This window comes from Anas acuta, chromosome W, assembly GCF_963932015.1.
Source record: "Anas acuta chromosome W, bAnaAcu1.1, whole genome shotgun sequence".
NCBI classification, from domain to species: Eukaryota; Metazoa; Chordata; class Aves; order Anseriformes; family Anatidae; genus Anas; species Anas acuta.
This window is the reverse complement of record NC_089016.1, coordinates 9,027,501-9,049,312: the sequence shown is the minus strand read 5'-3', so window position 1 is coordinate 9,049,312 and position 21,812 is coordinate 9,027,501. Positions and strand designations below refer to the sequence as shown.

Below are 21,812 nucleotides of genomic sequence, written 5' to 3'. Positions count from 1 at the left end.
CGATAGTCCACTGTTAGTCTCCACTCACCATTAGACTTTCTCACTGGCCATATGGGACTATTGAAAGGTGAATGGGTCTTGCTGATCACTCCTTGGCTCTCCAATTGATGAATTAGCTTATGGATGGGAATCAGGGAGTCTCGGTTAGTGCGATATTGCCGCCGGTGCACAGTTGTGGTAGCGATTGGCACTTGCTGTTCTTCGACCCTCAACAACCCCACAACAGAGGGGTCCTCTGAGAGACCAGGCAAGGTGGATAATTGTTTAATGCCCTCTGTCTCCAAGGCAGCTATACCAAAAGCCCACCGGAACCCTTTTGGGTCCTTGCAATATCCTCTTCTAAGATAGTCTATGCCAAGGATACATGGAGCATCCGGGCCAGTCACAATGCGGTGCTTTTCCCACTCATTCCCAGTCAGACTCACTTCAGCCTCCAATACAGTCAACTGCTGAGATCCTCCTGTCACTCCACAAATATAGATGGGCTCTGGTCCTTTATAGCTCGATGGCATTATAGTACATTGTGCACCGGTGTCTACTAAAGCCTTATACTTCTGTGCTTCTGACGTGCCAGGCCATCGAATCCACACAGTCCAATAAACTCGATTGTCCCTTTCCTCCCCCTGGCTGGAGGCAGGGCCTCCCTAATCCTGGTCAGAATCTTCTTCATTTCTGTGTTTGAAGGACTGTCTGCTGGAAGTTGGAGCAGCAAACTTTTCGGATAATCCCTTTTTCCTGATTGTTTTCTTTTGCAACTCACGTACCCGTGCCTCTAGGGTCGCGGTAGATTTTCCATCCCATTTTCTCATGTCCTCTCCATGGTCTCGTAAGTAAAACCACAGGGTGGCACGGGGTGAGTACCCACCATAGCGTCTTCCTTGTGTGGGTGAACGCCTACCCCTGACAGCTGAGACACTGCTTTGTACAGGTGCAGAGGAGAATAATCTCTCTTCAAGTTGGTGAACCTTTTCAGAAAGTTTCTCCCAGGTGTTCTCTTTTGGTCGGTGGACACTGGTTGGTTCAGGTGGGGAGGACAATAGATTCTCTTCAAGTTGGTGAAACTTTTCAGAAAGTTTCTCCACAGCTGAGACGCAGGCCTGTAAGGAAGAGGAAAGACTTTCTTCGTACTGCCGGAGTTGTTTAGCCGCTTCATCCACTGTGGGTTCCTCATCCTCTTTCCAGGCCATTATTGCCAATGAGCTGGCATATGATGATGGTGCACTCCGTACAAACTTCCGCCACATGGGTCATGTACACTTGACTTCATCTGGATCTTTGGATGTTTGTCTCTGGTCTGGATCCTCATAAATCACTTCCCGTACGGCTAATTCCCTCAGGTACTGGATTCCCTTCTCCATAGTGGTCCACTTGCCTGGTAGACATAAAAGTTCTTCCTTGAAGGGATACCTTTCCCTCACAGCTGAGAGGAGACTCCTCCAGAGGCTGGTGGATTGTGTTCCATCTGCAATTGCTTTGTCAATGCCGGCGTCTCGAGCAAGGGATCCCAGCCGCTTGGCTTCCCTGCCGTCTAATTCCACACAATTGGCTCCAGAGTCCCAGCACCGGAGCAGCCAGGTGACAAGCTGCTCACCTATACAGCGACCAAAATCTTTTCGCACATCTCGTAGCTCGCGCTCGTTTAGGCTTCGGGTAGTTACTGTTGATTTTTCGACATCCTCATCTTCCTCCTTCTGAATCCTTGATGGCCCAGCGTCGTCGTCATCTTCGTCATCTCTATACTTAGATTTGGCAGAAGCCTTACCTGGATTGGCAGAAGACTCTCTGCGTTCTAAACGACCTGAATCTCTATACCATTTTTTCACCTTCTCTACAGGGGCAGCTTGCACTGCTACTGCTTGTTTCTCTGACTTTGTTACAGGGTCTGCCACAGGGGTTGGAATACTCTCTGCAGGGGCAGTTTGCACTGCTACTGCTCGTTTCTCTGACCTTGTTACAGGGTCTGCTACAGGGGTTGGAATACCCTCTGCAGGGGCAGCTTGCACTGCTACAGCTCGTTTCTCTGACCCCGTTACAGGGGTTGGAATACCCTCTGCAGGGTCAACTTCTGGGCTGCTGCAGGAACCGGAGCTGGAGCAGCTGCAGAGTCCACAGTAGGGGTCACAGTGGCCGTTGGATCTGTCACAGGGCTTGGAGTGGCCGCAGGGTCTGTCACTAAGTTGATAGCAGTATCAATGGCAGCTCGATAGGCATGAGCCAGGCCCCAGCACATTACAATGATTTGTGTTACTTTGGAACTGCCAGAATCATGACACCTTTTTTTCAAGCATTCTGCCAGTTTTTGAGGATTTTGCCATTGTTCAGGGGTGAATTTCCAACACACTGGGGGTGCCAACTGCTCTAGATGCCTGCCCATATCCACCCATACTCCCTGCCACCCACAACTATACTGCCTCCGGGCAGATCTCCGGATGAGCTTCCCAAGTAGTTGTTTAACTTTAAGCAGAACCTGAAGTGCATTCAGGAGGCAGAACAACAAGACTATGGTATTCTGAGTATTCCAGAAATATTCAATATCTTGGAGAGCTATTGTGACAAGCTCAGGGGATAAGAGGGTGGTGAAGGAGGAAGGCAGAGTGATCCAGGAGGATACAGGGGTGGTGAAGGAGAAAGGGAGAGTAAGCAAGTAAGAAAAAGTATCTTCCCCTTTCCCCTCCACAGATTGACTCCCTAATGGAAAAAAACAATAGGTATAATTGCTAATAGTTTCCAAGATACAGTTTCCAAAGTACAGAGTCGACGATGTTACTGAATACAAATAACAAGTTAGAGTCATGACCACATATTTCATCGTCTCATAAGCCATTGCTACAACACACAGTACCATAATGATCTGAAACCAGGGCCCGGAGAGGATAAACAACACGACAGAGAGCAAATACGGAAAATAACGTACTATAATACTCAATTTGGAAAACAGGCGCAGCAGAGTTGAGATTAAAGCAAACAGCATTATGACAAGTGACTATTAAGCAGGTCTAATCCTTACACCAATTTTAGTTTAACACACTCTGGTCAGATCTGCCGTTATCTCAACCTTTCGGGCCCCACGTTGGGCGCCAAAAAGACTGTCGTGGTTTAACCCGGCCGGCAGCTAAACACCACACAGCCGTTCGCTCACCCTCCCCCCTCCCTCTCTGGGACGGGGGAGAGAAATGGAAAGCGAAGCCCGTGAGTTGAGATAAAGACAGTTTAATAAGACAGGAAAATAATAATAACAAAATAATAATAACAATAATAACAATAATAACAATAATAACAATAATAACAATAATAACAATAATAATAATATGGTGATAATAGGGAAATAATAATAATATGTACAAACAAGTGACGCACAATGCAATTGCTCACCACTCGCTGACCGATGCCCAGCCTAACCCCGAGCAGTCCGGCGCCCTCCCACCGGCTAGCCACCCCTATATATTGTTTAGCATGACGTTAGATGGTATGGAATACCCCTTTGGCTAGTTTGGGTCACCTGTCCTGGGTCTGTCCCCTCCCAGCTCTTACTGCGCCCCCAGCCTGCCCATTGGCAGGGCAGAACAAAAGGCTGAGATGTCCTTGGCTTAGTATAAGCACTGCTCTGCAACAGTTAAAGCATCGGGGTGTTATCAGCACTCTTCTCATCCTAAGCCAAAACACAGCATTCCACCAGCTACTAGGAAGAAAATTAATTCTGTGCTAACTGAAACCAGGACAATAGCATGCTTCAAATGGCTGAGGCAGAACCCATCAGCTTGCCCCACCTGAACGGAAATGGCCCCCATCCAACTAAGGATTTGAAAGCAACGAATATGGAATGACTATGCAGGTCAATGTGCAGAGTAAGGGAAGGTCACACATATTGTGCTGGAGTAGCAGAAGGGAAAAAGCATTGCATTGTGCCTCAGAATAATCAAGGAGACCTAATCCAGTTCATCCATGAGAAAAAGAAGTGAGAAGGACGTTGAGTTTGGCCTAGCATGAAGAAGGATGTGCATCACTGGTGAAGGAACTGTCATTTGTGCCATCATCAACATGAATTACACAAGCACCAACACATCTAAAGGTAACCTGTCTGCTCCAGCTTGGTATTCCCACAGGGCAGGAGAAAGGGAGCCGACAGCCAAGGGACGCATCTGAGTGTGGAAGGTGGGGCCCAGCAGAGACAAGGAGTCAAGGCAGTGGGGTGGGGGATGCCAGCAGAAGCAGCCCAAGGGGTGGTGCTGCTAGTGAGGACATGTTTGTGGCAGCAGCCTGAGTGGGCAGCAGCTGTGCGCAGGCGAGGGGAGGCCAGGAAGCGCATGCCAAGAACGCTGCTGCCAGCAGAGCCAAGGCCAGGGCCGAGCCCAAGGGCAGAGGCAGGCCCAGGGCAGGGGGCTGCAAGGGCCATGCTGAGCTCCCTGCCCCTGCAGCAGCCGCCCTGGCCCTCGGCCTCCTCTCCCCTGCCCCTGCAGCTCTGGGCTCCCTTCACACAACCCTGGCTCTGCAGCACCAAGCCCTGCTGGGAGCCCTCCCCTGCATGCTGCCACCGCTCCCTGACACTGCTGTTGCCCTCTGCTGGGCACTGCCCAGCCCAGCCCAGCCCCTGCCCACCTCTCCCCACCTCCCTGCCCTCTCCCCAGCCCAGCAGCCCAGGCTGTTCCGGCCCCAGGGCAGAGCCCACCGCAGGCTGCTGCAGGGCTCTGGGCACGTCCACCACAGCCCCAGCCCCTCGTAAGGCACCACAGCTGCTGGCACAAAGGTGGCTCTGGGCCTCCCCTGCAACCCCCGCGCAGGGGCCAGCCCCAGCTCGTTGATGAAGGTCCGTGAAGCTGCAGGAGCCCTGCTCTCTTGCCTGGGAGATCCCCAGCACACAGTGCCTGTGCCACAGAGCAACTCCAGATTCCTCTCCAGCATGCCATTTGCCATCAGACCGAGCAAATGCAGGACACTACCAGGGCACTGAAAGGCCAAGTATTGTTTGCTGGGCCGTGTGCTACCAAGAAGTCAGATCCCAGTCCAGCCCTTTGTCCTTCAGCAATCACTATAGGAATCTGATCCATCCTGAAGCCCAGAAAAACAAGAGGGCTGTCCAGGGAGGATCTCCATAGGTGTATTTCTGACACCAGCTTTAGAAGAGGTGTACAGAGATGTAGTAGACATGCCACTGTAGGAATATCAGGAAAGTCACCAAGGTGCATGAGATCTGATGACTAACCCACGTACAAGAGCACAAGAGAACAATGTGGAGACCAAAAGAGAGCAGCAGGGAAAAGGCCACATCCTGCTGCTGGCCATGGCCATGGCTCCAGGGAAGCAGCAGCCCCGGCCCGAAGGCAGCAGAGAGGCAGAGCCCAGCGGGCAGTGAGGGCCAGCCCCGAGGGCCACCGGGGCTGCTCCTGCATGTGGCATCTGGGCTCTTGGCCCTGAGCCCCTCCTGCGTGCTGGGGCTGCTCCCCCAGCTCCAGAGCAGATGGCAAGAAACGGCAGCTGAGACCAGTGAAGTTATGCTCTTTTCTTAATTGACTATACCTACAGAGGAAGCCTAGTTCAATTCGTCAATTAGAAGATGTATTCAAAGAAAATAAATTAATACATAAATTAAATCAATATTAAAAATTATTTAAAAAAGAAAAAAGAAAAATAATATGAAAATCTGTCATGTCTGTTTCTCAAATACAATGGTAGTCTTCAGAGGATTATTATTAATTATTACAATATGATAATACTACTAAAGATAAAAATGATATGATACAAATCACAATACTATTAACAACATTGATGCTTAAGAAGCACATATAGAAGCATTTTCCTCACTGCAACTTTGAGCTCCTGGTTCCTCATGCTGTAGATGAGTGGGTTCACTGCTGGAGGTACCACTGAGTACAAAAGTGACACCACCAAGTCCAGAGGTGGGGTAGAGATGGAAGTGGGCTTCAGGTAGGCAAATATGGCAGTGCTGACAAAGAGGAAAACCACTGCCAGGTGAGGGAGGCACGTGGAAAAGGCTTTGTGCTTGCTCTCCTCAGAGGGCATCCTCAGCACAGTCATGAAGATCTGTAAATAGGAAACTACAATGAAAACAAAACAGCCAAAGAATAAAGAAACACTAAACACAAGAGCCCCGACTTCCCTGAGGTAGGCATCTGAGCAGGACAGCCTGAGGATGTGAGGGATTTCACAGAAGAACTGGTCCACAACATTGCCTTTGCAGAGGGGCAGGGAAAATGTAGTGGCCGTGTGCAGGACAGCAGTGAGAAAGCCACTGCCCCAGGCAGCTGCTGCCATCTGGGCACAAGCTCTGCTGCCCACGAGGCTCCCGTAGTGCAGGGGCTTGCAGATGGCAACGTAGCGGTCGTAGGCCATGACGGTGAGAAGGGAATACTCTGCTACAAACAAGAAAGCAACAAAAAAGACCTGTGTAGTACATCCTTGATGGGAGATGGCCCTGGTGTCCCAGAGGGCATTGGCCATGGCTTTGGGCAGAGTGGTGGAGATGCAGCCCAGGTCGAGGAGGGCGAGGTTGAGGAGGAAGAAGTACATGGGGGTGTGGAGGCGGTGGTGGCAGGCTACGGCGCTGAGGATGAGGCCGTTGCCCAGGAGGGCAGCCAGGTAGATGCCCAGGAAGAGCGCAAAGTGCAGGAGCTGCAGCTCGCGTGTGTCTGCGAATGCCAGCAGGAGGAACTCAGTGATGGTGCTTCTGTTGGACATCTGCTTTTTTTGGGATGTGGTCCTGAAAAAGAAGAGGATGAGAATAATAAATGCAATAAATGTATCATAGGAAAATGAATTCAATTTCTCATTTAAAATCATCACTTATATTGTGCACTTTCTGACAGACATTTGGCAGATCCCTTTCATGGATCCTGATTCATTCTGCCTGATGGTGTCAGTTGGAACAGGAGGTTCTACTGTGGTCAGTGCAGGAGTCAGTCGTGTCCTACAGCAAGAGGTGAAGAGAAACATGAGGAAATGTTGGTTTCACTTCCCTCCTGATCTCAAAGAGTTTTGCCCCAGCATTACTCCCAGTTCAACAAACTGCAGAGCAGAGTTGTGGAGGCTTTGTTTTAATTTTATTTTAAATTTTTGTTTTTTGAGTTTGTTGTTTCAGCTGTCTTACCACTCCTGAGGAGTGTTTCTGAGCCACAGATCCTGGTTATTTCTGCTGGACTCAAAGGGAATCCTTGTAGATCATTATCAGAGAAAAAGGGACTGTCACTTTAGTGCACAGTGTTCTTCAAGGAGGTCAGCCAGTCTGTCCATCAAGTACTGTCTCAGCTGCCCTGTGAGAGCTGCAGGAAAGTTGTACTCAGTTGTTCAACTGAAAAGAACCTGAACACTGCTGACGGCAGAAGAATCCGGGATCAAATTACACCACTACACACCCCTCACCTGGTACCCGTACTCCCCTTTCCCCAAACACCCCGAGGGCACACCACTGCCTCTGAAACCCCCATCTCAAGCCAGCCTGGGAACAAGACCAGCAGCAGAACGGCCAGCTGGAGAAGCCAGGGGGAATGCCAGCGTGCTGCTGCCAGGGGAGGCAAGGCCAGGGAGGGACAGACGGACACTCAGCAGACCCTCCTGTGCTGCAGCTCTTCCTGCAGAGGAGGCAGCTCCTGATGGGGACATTGGAGCTTGAGGGCAGAGGCCGTGCTGGTGGGAGAGGAGACCAGGGGGTGTCCCAGGGAAGGCGCCTGCCCTGCAGGGGATGGCAGGGAGGTGCCTGAGCCTTCCCTCTCACAGCAATTCTGGCAGCAGCTCCCTCTCACCGCCTGCCCAAGTCCCTGCTGCCTTCCTATTTCTCTGCTGGGAGATGGTTCTATGTCCCCACATCTCCTCCCTGTCCACGTTCACAGACCCCATCCATGCTTCCACTGCACTGCAAGATTCAGAAAGCACAGACACTAAAAAAGCCTTCCACTTCAGATTAACCAAGACTCAGTTTTCCTCTGGAAATGCTTTTTTATAAATGCCATTGTGTACAGCACATTCTATTCCACATTAAATGTAGAGTAAAAGTCATCCTGACAGATGCTATCAGCCATCAGATGTGCCAGCTGTAGAAGACCCCTCTGGCAACCCCACCTGCACTGCCCTGATGCCAGAGACTCATGGTGTCAAGAGCCTGCAGATGTGTCCTGCCACACGCTGCCCTCTGTTGTTGCGCTCCTCAGTGCCTCCAAGCCGTCTCTCCTTCTCTCCTCTCTGTGTGCCAGCTGCGGTCAGAGCCCCCAGCCCTGCTGTGCTGTGCAGAGGAGCTGCTCCTGGGCACAGCTGGCTCTCTGCACCAGGGCCCTCTTGCCATGAGCTCTCTCTGTCCCATGAGCCCGGCCCAGCTCAGCAGCACAGCACCAGCCCAAGGCACTGCAATCACCCCTCTGGGGGCTTGGCTGATGAGCCCACACACGAACCTCAGGCACTCAGAAACAATTGAAGACATCTCTCCAGAAGTGCAAGTCAGAGGCAAGTTTCCTGCAGTGTTCCCCTGAGGGCCAGCACTCACACAGCCTCCCTTGGAGCTCGTTAGAGCAGAACCCTGGAGGCAGTGAGGACAAGGAGACAAAGGCAATGTGAAGGTGACACTGATGTGTAGGAAAAGTGGATGTGTGTCACCAAGCACAAGGGCCATGCCTTGACCATTGTCCTCTAGGAAGGGAGATCCTTTCCCTTGACACCTTGTTCAGGGCTCGTTGTGGGGCAGTAGGAGATGGGGATGTGCATGGCGAAGTGCGGGAGAATGGCACGACCCCTGCCTGCTTCATGGTTGGGGCGAGGAGGCAATGAGGCCCTGGTGCTTTAATGATCAGCTGTCTCCTCATAGGCCTCAGTGACAGTGACAACAGCCATAACCATGGACATAAAGACCTGGGTCCTATTGGGACCTTGAGTCTTGCCATTCTCATTGCTCCTCTCCACATGAGGATGTCCTAGTGACTCCCAGACCTGTACCTCTTTACTGGCTAGTTTTTGGCACTTGTTCGTGCAGTGTCTCAGGGGATCTGAGCTGAGTCTGATAACTCAGATCTTCTTGGTGGCCATGCTCCTCGTAATGCATCTCTGTAGGAAGCTGACCTGGTTCCTGGTGAGCAGGCACCACTGCTCGTATGGCATCCCTCGTGGTGCCCAGGCCCTCCTCCTCCTGGGCACTGCTCACTCTGCCCTACTGCATGGGGTTACTCTTCCTCTGGTGTAGGTCTGGGTCCTTCTCCTTGTAAACATCAAGAAGTTACTTTAGGCAAAATCCTGCAGTTTCTCAACATTCCCCCACACTCATGCTCCTTTTGTCATCCGTTCATGTCTGCAGGCAGATGCTTCAACCTTTGTATGACTGTCCTATCTCTGACAAGACAATAGCATTACGAGCTGCGGGAACGTTTGGATAATACAGGAGTAATCACTTGAATGGAACTGCAACACAGAGTCACAGAAAAACAGTGGGTGGAAGGCTGCCAGATTCCACTTTTTCTGTTCTTCATTCTCATGCATGCTGTCAGTTTGTCTGGAGCTGTGTCCTGAATGTTATGGGGCTGTGCAGGTCAAAATTAGAAGGGCCAAAGCCCAGCTGCAGCTCCATCTGTCTATGACTCTCAAAGAAAATAAACACTGCTTATAGAAATACTTTAAATAAAAGAGGATTATGGAGAATCATCATCCTTCACTAGACATGGGGGAAACCATCCATGGTGCACTTTGTGGCAGTTTTTTCTCTCCTGCTCTTTCCTACTACCACTGAAAGCTCCATCAGGTAGGAAACCACTCCTGAAGTAGGCATCCCAACACAGCAGGCTCCTTGCGGCCTCTCAGCCAACCAGACACAAGTCACCTCAGCAGCAGCTTCCACACCAGGGGCCTGCTGCTGGCCTTGCAGCTTCTTGTGGAGACACAGCCAAGCCTTGTGCCTGCTGCTGTCCAGTCATGGACTCAAGCAGAAGGGACAGGACAACCCATGTTGGGGCCTTTTTTCTGCCTGGGTCCTTCTGGCTCTGGAGGCAGAGGGGATCCCCCAGTCAGCATGCCAAGCAGGTGCCTTCTGCTGGCCTAGCAGGGCCACTGCCAGATGTCAGCCCAAAAGTGCAGATCCCAGGGAGAAGTCAAGGCTGACCTGCCACCTCCAGACACAAGTGACCTCCCAGTCCCTTTCTGTGACACGTTCCTGCTGCTGCCTTATCACGTGCAGAGACAGAAGTGACCTCACAGTCCCTGCCACAGTCACATTCTTCCTGCTGGGTCAGGAGATCCTGAGGTAGAGCTGAGCTTTCTCTAGCCCTCTCGGTATCTCTTTTTCACTTTCTGGGTTAGAGATTAAGCAAAGTTTTAGTGGGATTGTTTGGTGTTCTGCTTGTGCTATCAGGTCTGTGGTTAAGGTATAGACAAGCTCTGTGGTTTACGGGTGCTTTTTGTCTGGCAAGAAGTCTAGGGATAAATAGAGCATTGTAATGTATGTGTTAAGTGAAACGATTACCGTTATCAAGAGAGAAAATTGATTTCTTTCAGTTTGGTGTAGTAACATTTAGGTATATTTAACGTTAAAATTACTGGTCACGTAAGGTAATGTCCATATATGACTGTTTTAAGTCAGTGTTACTGCACTACCGGCATTGCATGAATGCTCTTACCTCTATGAAATCATTAATTTCTTCTGGCCATGCTCCTCTTACCACCCCAAAATCTCACTTGTCTCTTGTTCAGGCTGCTCCTGACCTCCCCATATCTTGTTGGGATCAGCTTTCTGATGACATTTACCATCTCAGTGTATCTGTCTCACCTCTGTTGGCTCCTCCATTCCTGAGAAGGAAGCGGTGTTGTACTCAGGAGGGAAAAGGACAGAAAGGTCTTTAGGCGCATCCTGCACAATGTGCCCATCAGAAAAATCCACAAAATCATGCTTCCGACCTTCATATTTTGTTTCCCAAATGGCTTCTGTAGATCCAGGGTTACTTTTCCCAAGCCCTCAAAGTTTCTGTTTTGGATGTGGAGGGATGGTGTCGTGGTTTAACCCGGCTGGCAGCTAAACACCACACAGCCATTCGCTCACCCTCCCCCCTCCCTCTCTGGGACGGGGGAGAGAAGGGGGAGAGAAATGGAAAGTGAAGCCCGGGAGTTGAGATAAAGACAGTTTAATAAGACAGGAAAATAGGAAAATAATAATAATAATAATAATAATAATAATAATAATAATAATAATAATAATAATAATAATAATAATAATAATAATACAATGATGATAATAGTACTACTACTAATAATATGTACAAACAAGTGATGCACAATGCAATTGCTCACCACCCGCTGACCGATGCCTAGCCTAACCCCGAGCAGTCCGGCCCCCTTCCCTGGCTAGCCACCCCTATATATTGTTTAGCATGACGTCAGATGGTATGGAATACCCCTTTAGGGACTTTGGGTCACCTGTCCTGGGTCTGTCCCCTCCCAGCTCTTACTGCACCCTCAGCCTTCCTGTTGCCAGGACAGAGTGAGTAGCTGAACCGTCCTTGCCTTGGTAAGGACTGCTCTGCAAAAATTTAAACATCGGCATATGTCATGGTTCCGCTCGAGTGGGCAGCCGAGCTCCACCACAGCCGCTCTCTCACTCCCCCTCCTCAAAGAGGAATTGTGAGAAAATATGTGAAAAGGGCTCAAAGGTTGAGACAAGGATGAGAAAATCACTCAGTAATTATCGTAACGGGCAAAACAGACTCGGAGATAGTAAGATTTATTGCTCATTACTAACAAGGCGAGAGAAGTGAGAAACAAAGGAAAGAAACCAAAAGCACCTTCCCCCCGATCCACCCTCTTCCACCTCCTCCCCCCCGAGCGGCGCAGGGGAACGGGGGAATGGGGGTTATGGTCAGTCTACAGCGTTTCTTCTCTGCCGCTCCTTCTCGGTCACTCTCGTCCCACCCACGGGATGCAGTCCTTGATGAACTGATCTGGCGTGGGCTTCCCACAGGCAGCAGCTCTTCCAGAACTGCTCCAGATATGGGTCTGTACCACGGGGTCCATCCCTCAGGAGCAGACTGCTCCAACCTGGCTCCCCTACGGGCAGCAGCTCCTGCCAGGTCACCTGCTCCTGCGTGGGCTCCTCTCCACGGGCTACAGGTCCGGCCCGGAATCTGCTCCGGCAGGGGTCTTCCACAGGCGGCAGCCTCCGTCGGTGCAGGGCCACCTGCTCCACCGTGGTCTCCTCCACGCGCTGCAGCGTGGAACCCTGCTCCACCATGGTACTCCATGGGCTGCAGGGGGACATCCTGCTTCACCATGGGCCTCACTACAGGCCGCAGGGGACTTCTGCTCCGGCGCCTGGAGCACCTCTCCCCCCTCCTTCTTCACAGACCTTGGCGCCTGCAGGGCCGTTCCTCACTGCTCTCACTCTCCCAGCTGCTGTGTGGCACAGCGTTTTTTTTTCCCTGTCTTAAATATGCTCTCACAGAGGCGCAAAACAGCATCGCTTATTGGCTCAGCTCTGGAAAACAATGGGGCCCTTCCCAAACATGGGGCAGCTTCTAGATAATTTTCACAGAAACCACCCCTATGGCCCCCTGCTACCAAACCTTGCCACGTAAACCCACTACAACCTGGTGGTGTCATTTTTATACTCGGTGGTGCCTCCAGCAGTGAACACCCTCATCAACAGCATGAGGAACCAGGAACTGAAAAATGCATTAAGGAAATTACTTTCCCACGTACTATTTGAGCACAAATAATATGCTCAGCATCTTAACAGTACTGAGCAAATTTGTCACAAAACACTTTATGAAATTGTTTATTCTTTCTTTTCTTTAAAAAAAATATGTGATAATATTATTTTGATTTAAGGAAATTTCTTCTCATCCTTCTATGTGTTGATTTTTATTTTAACCCACTCATCTACGTTACTTTTAGCAATCTTCCTGTGTAGATTAAGGCAATAAAGAAGCCGTGAGATATTCACAGCTCTCCGATCCCATCTCACTCTCCTAATGCCAAAGGGGCTAAGTGCCAAAAGGCCTGCTGTCACACTTAGGAACAGCTTTGGTGGCTCTTGGGGTTCCCATCACTACTAAGTGGGGAAATCTGGACCTTCACGGACCAGAATCTGGAGCTGCTCTGTGGCTGGGCCAGGCCTCTTGTGCTGGCCTGGGGAGTGGGGCTGGCCCTGCGGGGCACAGGCACTGTGTGCTGGGGATCTGCCAGGCAAGAGAGCAGGGCTCCTGCAGCTTCACGGACCTCCATCTCCTGAGCTGTTCCCAGTGCGGGGGCTGTGGTGGCCGTGCCCAGAGCCCTGCAGCAGCCTGCAGTGGGCACTGCCCTGGGGCCAGCACAGCCTGGGCTGCTGCAGGACGAGGGGGAATGGGCTAAAGTTGCACCAGGGGAGTTTTAGGTTGGATCTTAGGAAGAACTTCTTTACCGAAAGGGTTGTTAGACATTGGAACAGGCTGCCCAGGGAAGTGGTGGAGCCACCATCCCTGGAAGTCTTTAAAAGACGTTTAGATGTAGAGCTTAGGGATATGGTTTAGTGGGGACTGTTAGCGTTAGGTCAGAGGTTGAACTCGATGGTCTTGAGGTCTCTTCCAACCTAGAAATTCTGTGATTCTGTGTGACTGGGCTGGGCTGGTCTGGGGAGATGACAGAGAGGTGGGGAGAGGTGGGCAGGGGCTGGGCTGGGCTGGGCAGTGCCCGGCAGAGGGCAACAGCAGCGTCAGGGAGTGGTGGCAGCATGCAGGGGAGGGCTCCCAGCAGGGCTTGGTGCTGCAGAGCCAGGGCTGCGCCAGGGGAGCCCAGAGCTGCAGTGGCAGGGGAGAGGAGGCTGAGGGCCAGGGCGGCTGCTGCAGGGGCAGGGAGCTCAGCATGACCCTTGCAGCCCCCTGCCCTGGGCCTGCCTCTGCCCTTGGGCTCAGTCCCGGCCTTGGCTCTGCTGGCAGCAGCGCTCTTGGCATGCGCTTCCTGGCCTCCCCTCATCTGCGCACAGCTGCTTCCCACTCAGGCTGCTGGCACAAACGTGTCCTCACCAGCAGCACCACCCCTTGGGCTGCTTCTGCTGGCCTCACCCCAGCCCACTGCCTTGACTCCTTGTCTCTGCTGGGCCCCACCCTCCCCACCCAAATATGTCCCATGACTGTCGGCTCCATTCCCTTGCCCAATGGAATGACAGTGCCATGGTGGGACGTGTTTCCATTGGTTTGTCTAGCAGACACCATAATAAATACTATGAACAGGACTAGAGGAGTCCTGCTTCAAGCCAGGAGGAGGAGGGGAGGAAAGGGACAATCGGGTTTACTGTACATTTATATTTTATGGCCTGGCACATCAGATCCACAAACGTATTGGGCTCTACTGGACACCGGTGCACATAGTACCCTGATGCCATCAAGCTACAAAGAGGTAGAACCACTTGTATTTCTGGTGTGACAGGGGGATCCCAACAGTTAACTGTACCGGAGGCTGAAGTGAGTCTAACTAGGAAGGAATGGCAAAAGCACCCCATTGGGACTGGCCCAGATGCTATGTGCATCCTCGACATAGACTGCTTCAGGAGAGGGAATTCAGAGTTCCAAGAGGGCACCACTGGTGGGGCCTTGGCATAGCTGCCTTGGAGACAAAGGACATGAAACAGTTGTCTACTTTGCTTGGCCTTCCACAGAATCCTTCTGTTGGGGGTTTGCTGAGGGTTGAAGAACAGCAGGTGCCAATGGCTACCATGGTGGAGGACCTGAGGCAGCGTCACACTTACAGAGACTCCCTGATTGCCATCCATGAGCTGGGTCATCGACTGGAGAGCCAAGGGGTAGATGTAGAGCTTGGTAGCGTGCTTTAGTGATGGACTTGTCAGCACTAAGGTAAAGTTGCCTGACCTGCGTTACACGTCCCAGAGTAGTGTCAGGCACATTGCAATTCCTTTTGCCTTCTGCATCTGTAGCACAGGAAGTAGGACTTTGCCCTACTCTGTTGACTGGGCAGGTCTTTTCACTTTACTCAATATAGGTTTCTGTGTCTGGAAGGGGACAATTTCCCCAATGAGGCCAAGCTCATGAGTACAGCTACAGCCAATAATGATATATTTTCTTTATTTTTCACCCTGAGTTTTCCACAGATGATCCAAGAGGGTCCATGGATGTCCAGGAGTCTACTGAGATTCACGCTGAATTTCTCAGGATCCAATGGTCATTTAAACTTTTACTTTATTTTACTATTTTATTTTATTTTATTTTATTTTATTTTATTTTATTTTATTTTATTTTATTTTATTTTATTTTATTTTATTTTATTTTCTATTTTTATTTATTTATTTATTTATTTATTTTCTTAAGGAACCCCTTACATGTCTTAGAAAGGGTTTCATGTGCTTTGCTGGGCTGCATTTACAGGGACAAAGACCACTGCTGGCAGTGGAGGTGTCAGACCAGCACACTCTGCTCTTCCTCCCAATGAAGGTCTCCAAAGAAGTCACCCTGGATCAATAGCAATAGGAGAATGAGGTTCAAAACTGAAATGCAGCAAAATTCAGCCTTTGAAACAAGAAAATTTTTTTAGTGGTTGCTCTTTGAAATCTTCTTCCTTAACTACATCTTGCAAGCTCTGCAATTAGCTTCACAAGGCGTGAAGGCTTGAAGAAAACTATCAAAGGGATGTTAGGAGTTTCTGCATTTTAATGAGTTCCATGGTGTATTGTGGTGCTGAGTCTATGAAGCTCAGGTACTGAGAGGTGAATGATGCAACTGTGTGAAAAAGCAAACTCAAAAGGAAAAGCTGAAGTGACTTGGAGTATTAATGGGCCCCACTGAGGGCTGTTACTCACAAAGCCTCCCCAGGGCCTTGTTAGGGCAGATAATTGGAGGCCATGGTTACAGAGAGGCAAAGCACTGTGCTGAGAAAAGTCTTGGTTGGTTTTGGTGATGCAGAAGGGCCAAGGGTTGGCCCCAGCCTCTGGAAGGAGAGATCCTGCATCCCCACGTCTGGCTCAAGGCTCTTGCTGGGGTCTGTGGGCTGTGGTGGGCAGTGTGATGCCATGAGAAGAACACTGCTATGACACCTCTGAGGTGCTGCACAGGGTTGAAAAGAATCAATGAGGCCCCATAGCAATGAGTATAACATCTCTCCTCATAAGCTCTAGCCAAGACGACAAAACCTTCAGGGCTGTTGGGACCTTCCATTCTTGCCAGCACCCTCTGCCTTCTCCTCTGTAGCTTTTCCTACGCTGTCCCACAATTTGTCCTATTTCCTTGAAGTCTTCATACACCCATCTCTGTTCACCACATTGCTCTCTTCCCTTGCTTTCTCCCATATCTCATCAACCCTCACCAGCTGTTCCTTGAAAGATAAAGCCATGGTCTGATCAGAGGGTGACCTGTGGCACTACAGCACGACCGTTTGAGAGACATTTCTTCCTCCTCAAAGCCAGCGCCAACCTCCAGGGCACACTTCCTGGCAAGTTTTTCTCTCCTGCTCTTCCGTATTACCAAAGGAAGCTCCCTCAGAGTGGAAACCCCTCCTGAAGTAGGCATCCCAACACAGCAGGCTCCTTGCAGCCTGTCAGCCAAGCAGACACAAGTCACCTCAGCAGCAGCTTCCAAGCCAGGGGCCTGCTGCTGGCCTTGCAGCTTCTTGTGGAGACACAGCCAAGCCTTGTGCCTGCTGCTGCCCACTCATGGACTCAAGCAGAAGGGACAGGACAACCCATCTGGGGGCCTTCTTTCTGCCTGGGTCCTCCTGGCTCTGGAGGCAGAGGGGATCCCCCAGTCAACATGCCAAGCAGGTGCCTTCTGCTGGCCTAGCAGGGCCACTGCCAGATGTCAGCCCAAAAGTGCAGAACCCAGGGAGAAGTCAAGGCTGACCTGCCACCTCCAGACACAAGTGACCTCACAGTCCCTTTCCATGACACGTTTCTGCTGCTGCCCTATCAAGTGCAGAGACAGAAGTGATCTCACAGTCCCTGCCACAGTTGCATTCCTGCTGCTGGGGCAGGAGATCATGATGAGCTCCTCAGAGCATTCCCACCCATCTCCTCATTGTGGCCCACAAGATGACCAGATCCATGGCCCCTCACATTTATTTGGAATTAGGGTTTTGTTTAGTTCTCTTAAGCAGTTTTCTACTGTTATATAGACCATTTTAATGCTAGTATTAAGGACAGAGATCAGAGTGATTAAGAGAGTAAGAGCTAGGGGAAGCGGCTATGGGCTGAGTTTTGTCTTCTAGGGATACGTTGAGGTCAGTCATTAGAGTAGTGGATTCCTGTCAGGGTGCTTTTAGTAGCATTTATGTTTAGAAAATAAGTTTACAGGTTGAAGCTGGGGAATAGCCTTGTATGACTATTTCAAGTCACAGTTACAGCAGCATCAGCATAACCTGAACCCTCTTACCTCTACAAAATCCTTAATTTCTGCTGTCCAAACCCCTATTCCCTCCTCTCAGTCTCACATTTCTCCTGGCCAGGCTTCTCCTGATTTCCCCATATCAGTTATCTTTTTAGGGGCATGTTTATGATGCCTTTCATGATCTTAGACTATCTGTCAGTGCTCTGTTGCCTACTCTTTTCCTGAGAAAAGCGTCACTTAAGACACGATGGAAAAGGACACAAAAGTCCATCAGAGCACCCTGCACAATGTGCCCAGCAGCTCTGCACCATCACAAAAGTGCGGTTCCTGCCTACAAGTTTTCTTTCCAGAGTGGCTCCTATGGCTCCAGGGTAACTTTTCCCAGGCACTCACTTCCCCAGGCCACACCACTCTTGCCCACAGGCCCCATGTGTCTCTCCAAGCCTCCCCTCTTCCCCTGCAGTAGTGGCACCTCACTGCAGCAGGTTGGTGCATCTCCAGGCTCAGGGGTGTTTCCTGAGGGCCTGCCCCATGTGGGGAGTGGTGGGGAGGAAGAGAGCAAGGTCATCTCCTGGGGCATGGCTGAGCACAGCCCAGCCATCCCGCACTGTGGGCAGGCCCCTGCTCCCAGGCTGAGGCACACATGCAGGGTGGACACTTCTCCATCAGCCCAGCTTCATGCAGGGACCTTCAGCCCTGGCCCAGTCCCAGGAGTGACCTTGTCCTCCTACTCCATCCACAGACAGCTGCTAAAGCTCTGAGTGTCTCTGTTTCTCACAGCCTTCTCACAAGTCTTTCTCCTGGCCCTCCCCACTGCCCATCACTGCCTCTCAGGTGGCACTCAGTGACCCTTCAGAAGGGCCTTTGGGCTTCCTCAGCTGTTCTGGTGCTTATTAGCACCTTCCTGACTCCTTCCAGAGTTCAGAGGGAGCCTACTAGGCCAGCACAGGGCCCTGCACTGGCTGTGGCTGGGATGGAGTTACTCTGTGCAGATCATCTCCTGTGGTTCTGTGTTTTTGATGTGTCTAGAGCAGTGTTGGTAACCCATGGCTCTGGTCCCTGTTCCTGAGCATTGCTTGCACAAAATCAAGGCCTTCTCTGCTTCTCACTCTGCCTGACCAGCAAGGTGGTTGAGGGTGGGGAAAAGTCTAGGAAGGGAACCCGCTGTGACAGCTGACCCAGCCTGACAAAATGGATGTTCCATGGCACATAACATAGTGCTCAGCAATACATATTGGGATCATCTTTCCAAGGCAAGGTGGCATTCTCTCAGAGACTGCGTGCACAATGGTCTGCTAGTGGGAACTGATGAGTTACAAAATGTTCATCATGTTTGGCTTTTGATTTTTATTTCTTTCTTTTTTCTTTTCCTTTCCTATCCTTATGTGTCTTTCAAATTGTGAGTTTCATTACTTATACTGTTCCCTCCCCTCTGCCCTCTAGAGGAGGAGGAAGCAGGCAGCTCATACAGGTGTAGTGTCTGGTTGGGGTGAGCAAGGAGGAGGCTGGCTATGGTGCCAGGAAATGGAGGTCCATGAAGCTGCAGGAGCCCTGCTCTCTTGCCTGGCAGATCCCCAGCACACAGGGCCTGTGCCCCGCAGGGCCAGCCCCGCTCCCCAGGCCAGCACAAGAGGCCTGGCCCAGCCACAGTGCAGCCTGCCCCGAGCAGGGGCCTGCACAAAGAGCTTTCCCTTTGCCCTTTCCCCATCAGTGCAGGCCCAGCAATGCTGCCCTGCTCTTCCCCAGGGCCATCCCTGCTCCCAGAGAAGGCCCAGGGTAATGTGTCCATGCTGGCCTGGCCAGCCATTGCTGCTTCCCTCCCCATGCTCCCTGCAGGGCCCCAAGCTGGCGGTTCTGCTGTGAGAGCCAGGGGCTGTGGTGACCCGGGACCCTGCGGGTCTTCGCCCTGCCCGTGCTGCTCAGGGTGAGCAGTAGACTCAACTCCCTGGGGATCTCTGCTGCTGAGCCCCTTTCCATGTGCCCTGATGGCTCAGCAGCACAGGGCAGTGCTGGGCAGGGCCATGGGGTGTGTCTGAGGGCACAAAGGGCAGGCGAGTGCTGCACCAGACCTGGTCCATGAGGCCTCAAGAAGGTTATCCTCAATTAATCTACACTCTTAGAGGTCTCTGCTGCTGGCACATCACCACAACTCCTGGCATGGCAGAGCTGTCCTTAACCCATAGACTCCTCATATTCCCCTTTTTCTTTACCAAACTCCTCCTTGGATGGCCATTAATTTTATGAGGTTCTAATCCCTACCAACTCAACGTTGCATGTTCTCCCTGCAGTTCCCCTGACATCTCCTGGCAGCTCCAGATTCCTCTCCAGGCTGACAGTGGCCATGAGCCCCACTGCAGGGGGGCAGTGCCATGCAGATGAGTCCAAGACCAGTTGCTGTCAGGTGCTGCCATAAAGCTCTTGGTCAAGCCCTTGGTCCCTCACAGACTGTCTTTGGAATTTAAGTCTATGTTCTTCATTCCAGGAAGCCCCAACTAAAACCCCATTTGTTACTGTGGTGCTAGCAGGGAGGCAGCTGTGACCCAGGGCTGCACAGTGCCTGCTGCTGCCTGCAGCCACAGGGATGTCACTGCAGAGACAACAGGACTGTCACCAAGGTACACGAGATATCAGGGCTTACCCAGAAAAAAAGAAGCACAATGTGGAAGCCAAAAGAGAGCAGCAGGGAAAAGGCCACGTCCTGCTGCTGACCATGGCCATGGCTCCAGGGAAACAGCAGCCCTGACCCGAAGGCAGCAGAGAGGCAGAGCCCAGTGGGCAGGGAGGGGCTGCTCCTGCATGTGGTTGCTGGGCTCTTGGCCCTGAGCCCCTCCTGCGTGCTGGGGCTGCTCCAGAGTAGATGGGAAGAGAGGGATACTAAGACCATTGAATTTATGCTGTCTTCTTTATTGTCTATACCTACAGAGGAAGCCTAGTTCAATAGGTTGAATGGAAGATGTAGTCAAAGTAAAAAAAAAATTACTTAATAAATTAAAACAATATCAGAAGTTATGAAAATAATAAAAACAAAAAATGGTATGAAAAACTCTCATGTCAGTTTCTCAAATTGAATGGTAGCATTTAGAGGATTATTATTATTATTACAATATGATAATAATACTAAGTATAAAAATGGTATGATAAAAATCACAATAATGTTAACAACACTGATGCTTAAGAAGCACATATAGAAACAATTTCCTCACTGCAACTTTGAGCTGCTGGTTCCTCATGCTGTAAATGATGGGGTTCACTGCTGGAGGTACCACTGAGTACAAAAGTGACACCACCAAGTCCAGAGATGGGGAAGATATAGAAGCGGGCTTCAAGTAGGCAAACATGGAAGTGCTAAGAAAGAGGAAGACCACGGCCAGGTGAGGGAGGCACGTGGAAAAGGCTTTGTGCCGGCCCTGAGAAGAGGGCATCCTCAGCACAGCCCTGAAGATCTGCACATAGGACACCACAATGAAAACAAAACAACCAAATGATAAAGAAACACTAAACACAAGGATGCCAGTTTCCCTGAGATAAGAATCTGAACAGGAGAGCTTGAGGATGTGGGGGATTTCACAGAAGAACTGGCCCACAGCATTGCCTTGGCAAAGGGGCAGGGAAAATGTGTTGGCCGTGTGCAGGACAGCATTGAGAAAGCCACTGCCCCAGGCAGCTGCTGCCATCTGGGCACAAGCTCTGCTGCCCAGGAGGCTCCCGTAGTGCAAGGGCTTGCAGATGGCAACGTAGCGGTCGTACGCCATGATGGTGAGAAGGTAATACTCCGATGACATCAACAAGACAAAGAGAAAGACCTGTGTAGTACATCCTTGATGGGAGATGGCCCTGGTGTCCCAGAGGGCATTGGCCATGGCTTTGGGCAGAGTGGTGGAGATGCAGCCCAGGTCGAGGAGGGCGAGGTTGAGGAGGAAGAAGTACATGGGGGTGTGGAGGCGGTGGTGGCAGGCTACGGCGCTGAGGATGAGGCCGTTGCCCAGGAGGGCAGCCAGGTAGATGCCCAGGAAGAACGTAAAGTGCAGGAGCTGCAGCTCGCGTGTGTCTGCGAATGCCAGCAGGAGGAACTCGCTCACAGAGCTGCTGTTGGGCATTTGGTAGTTCTGGCCATGGGTTACTGCTCAAGGAAGAAAAAATCTTTAATAAATAAGAAGACATACCTGAGATAAACTTCTTCCATTTCTTGCATAACTGCCCTGAAAACTCTTTCAGTCAGGCTTTTAGCAGGGCCCTTTCATGTGGTCTACTTCATGCTGCCTGAGGGTGTCCCTGGGAGCAGGTGACCCTGATCTGAGTAAGAAAGGAGTCAGTCCTGCCCCACAACCAGAGGTAAAGAGGAAGATGGGGTACTCTCAGATTCAATCATCTGATTATAAAGAGCTTTTCAATATTGTTGCTCCCAGTTTACCCAACTGCAGAAGAGAGCTGTGGGAATTTATTTTTGCATTTTGTACCGATCTGCTCACCCTGCTCTGTTTTCTAAGGCATTTCAAGTGAAAACCTGTCGATCCTCAGACAAAAGAGGATGGT

The 21,812-nt window shown here is 50.9% G+C and overlaps 2 protein-coding genes across 2 annotated transcripts; both read right to left on the bottom strand.

The window, feature by feature from the left end:
• Positions 1-5,751: 5,751 nt before the first annotated feature.
• LOC137846830 (olfactory receptor 14C36-like) lies at positions 5,752-6,693 on the bottom strand. Its single transcript, XM_068664940.1, has one exon. The coding sequence runs from the start codon at positions 6,691-6,693 to the stop codon at positions 5,752-5,754; it is 942 nt and encodes a 313-aa protein (XP_068521041.1).
• Positions 6,694-20,434: 13,741 nt separating this feature from the next.
• On the bottom strand, positions 20,435-21,376 carry LOC137846829 (olfactory receptor 14C36-like). Its single transcript, XM_068664939.1, has one exon. It carries the CDS (start codon positions 21,374-21,376, stop codon positions 20,435-20,437), a length of 942 nt encoding a protein of 313 aa, XP_068521040.1.
• Between the last annotated feature and the right edge of the window lie 436 nt (positions 21,377-21,812).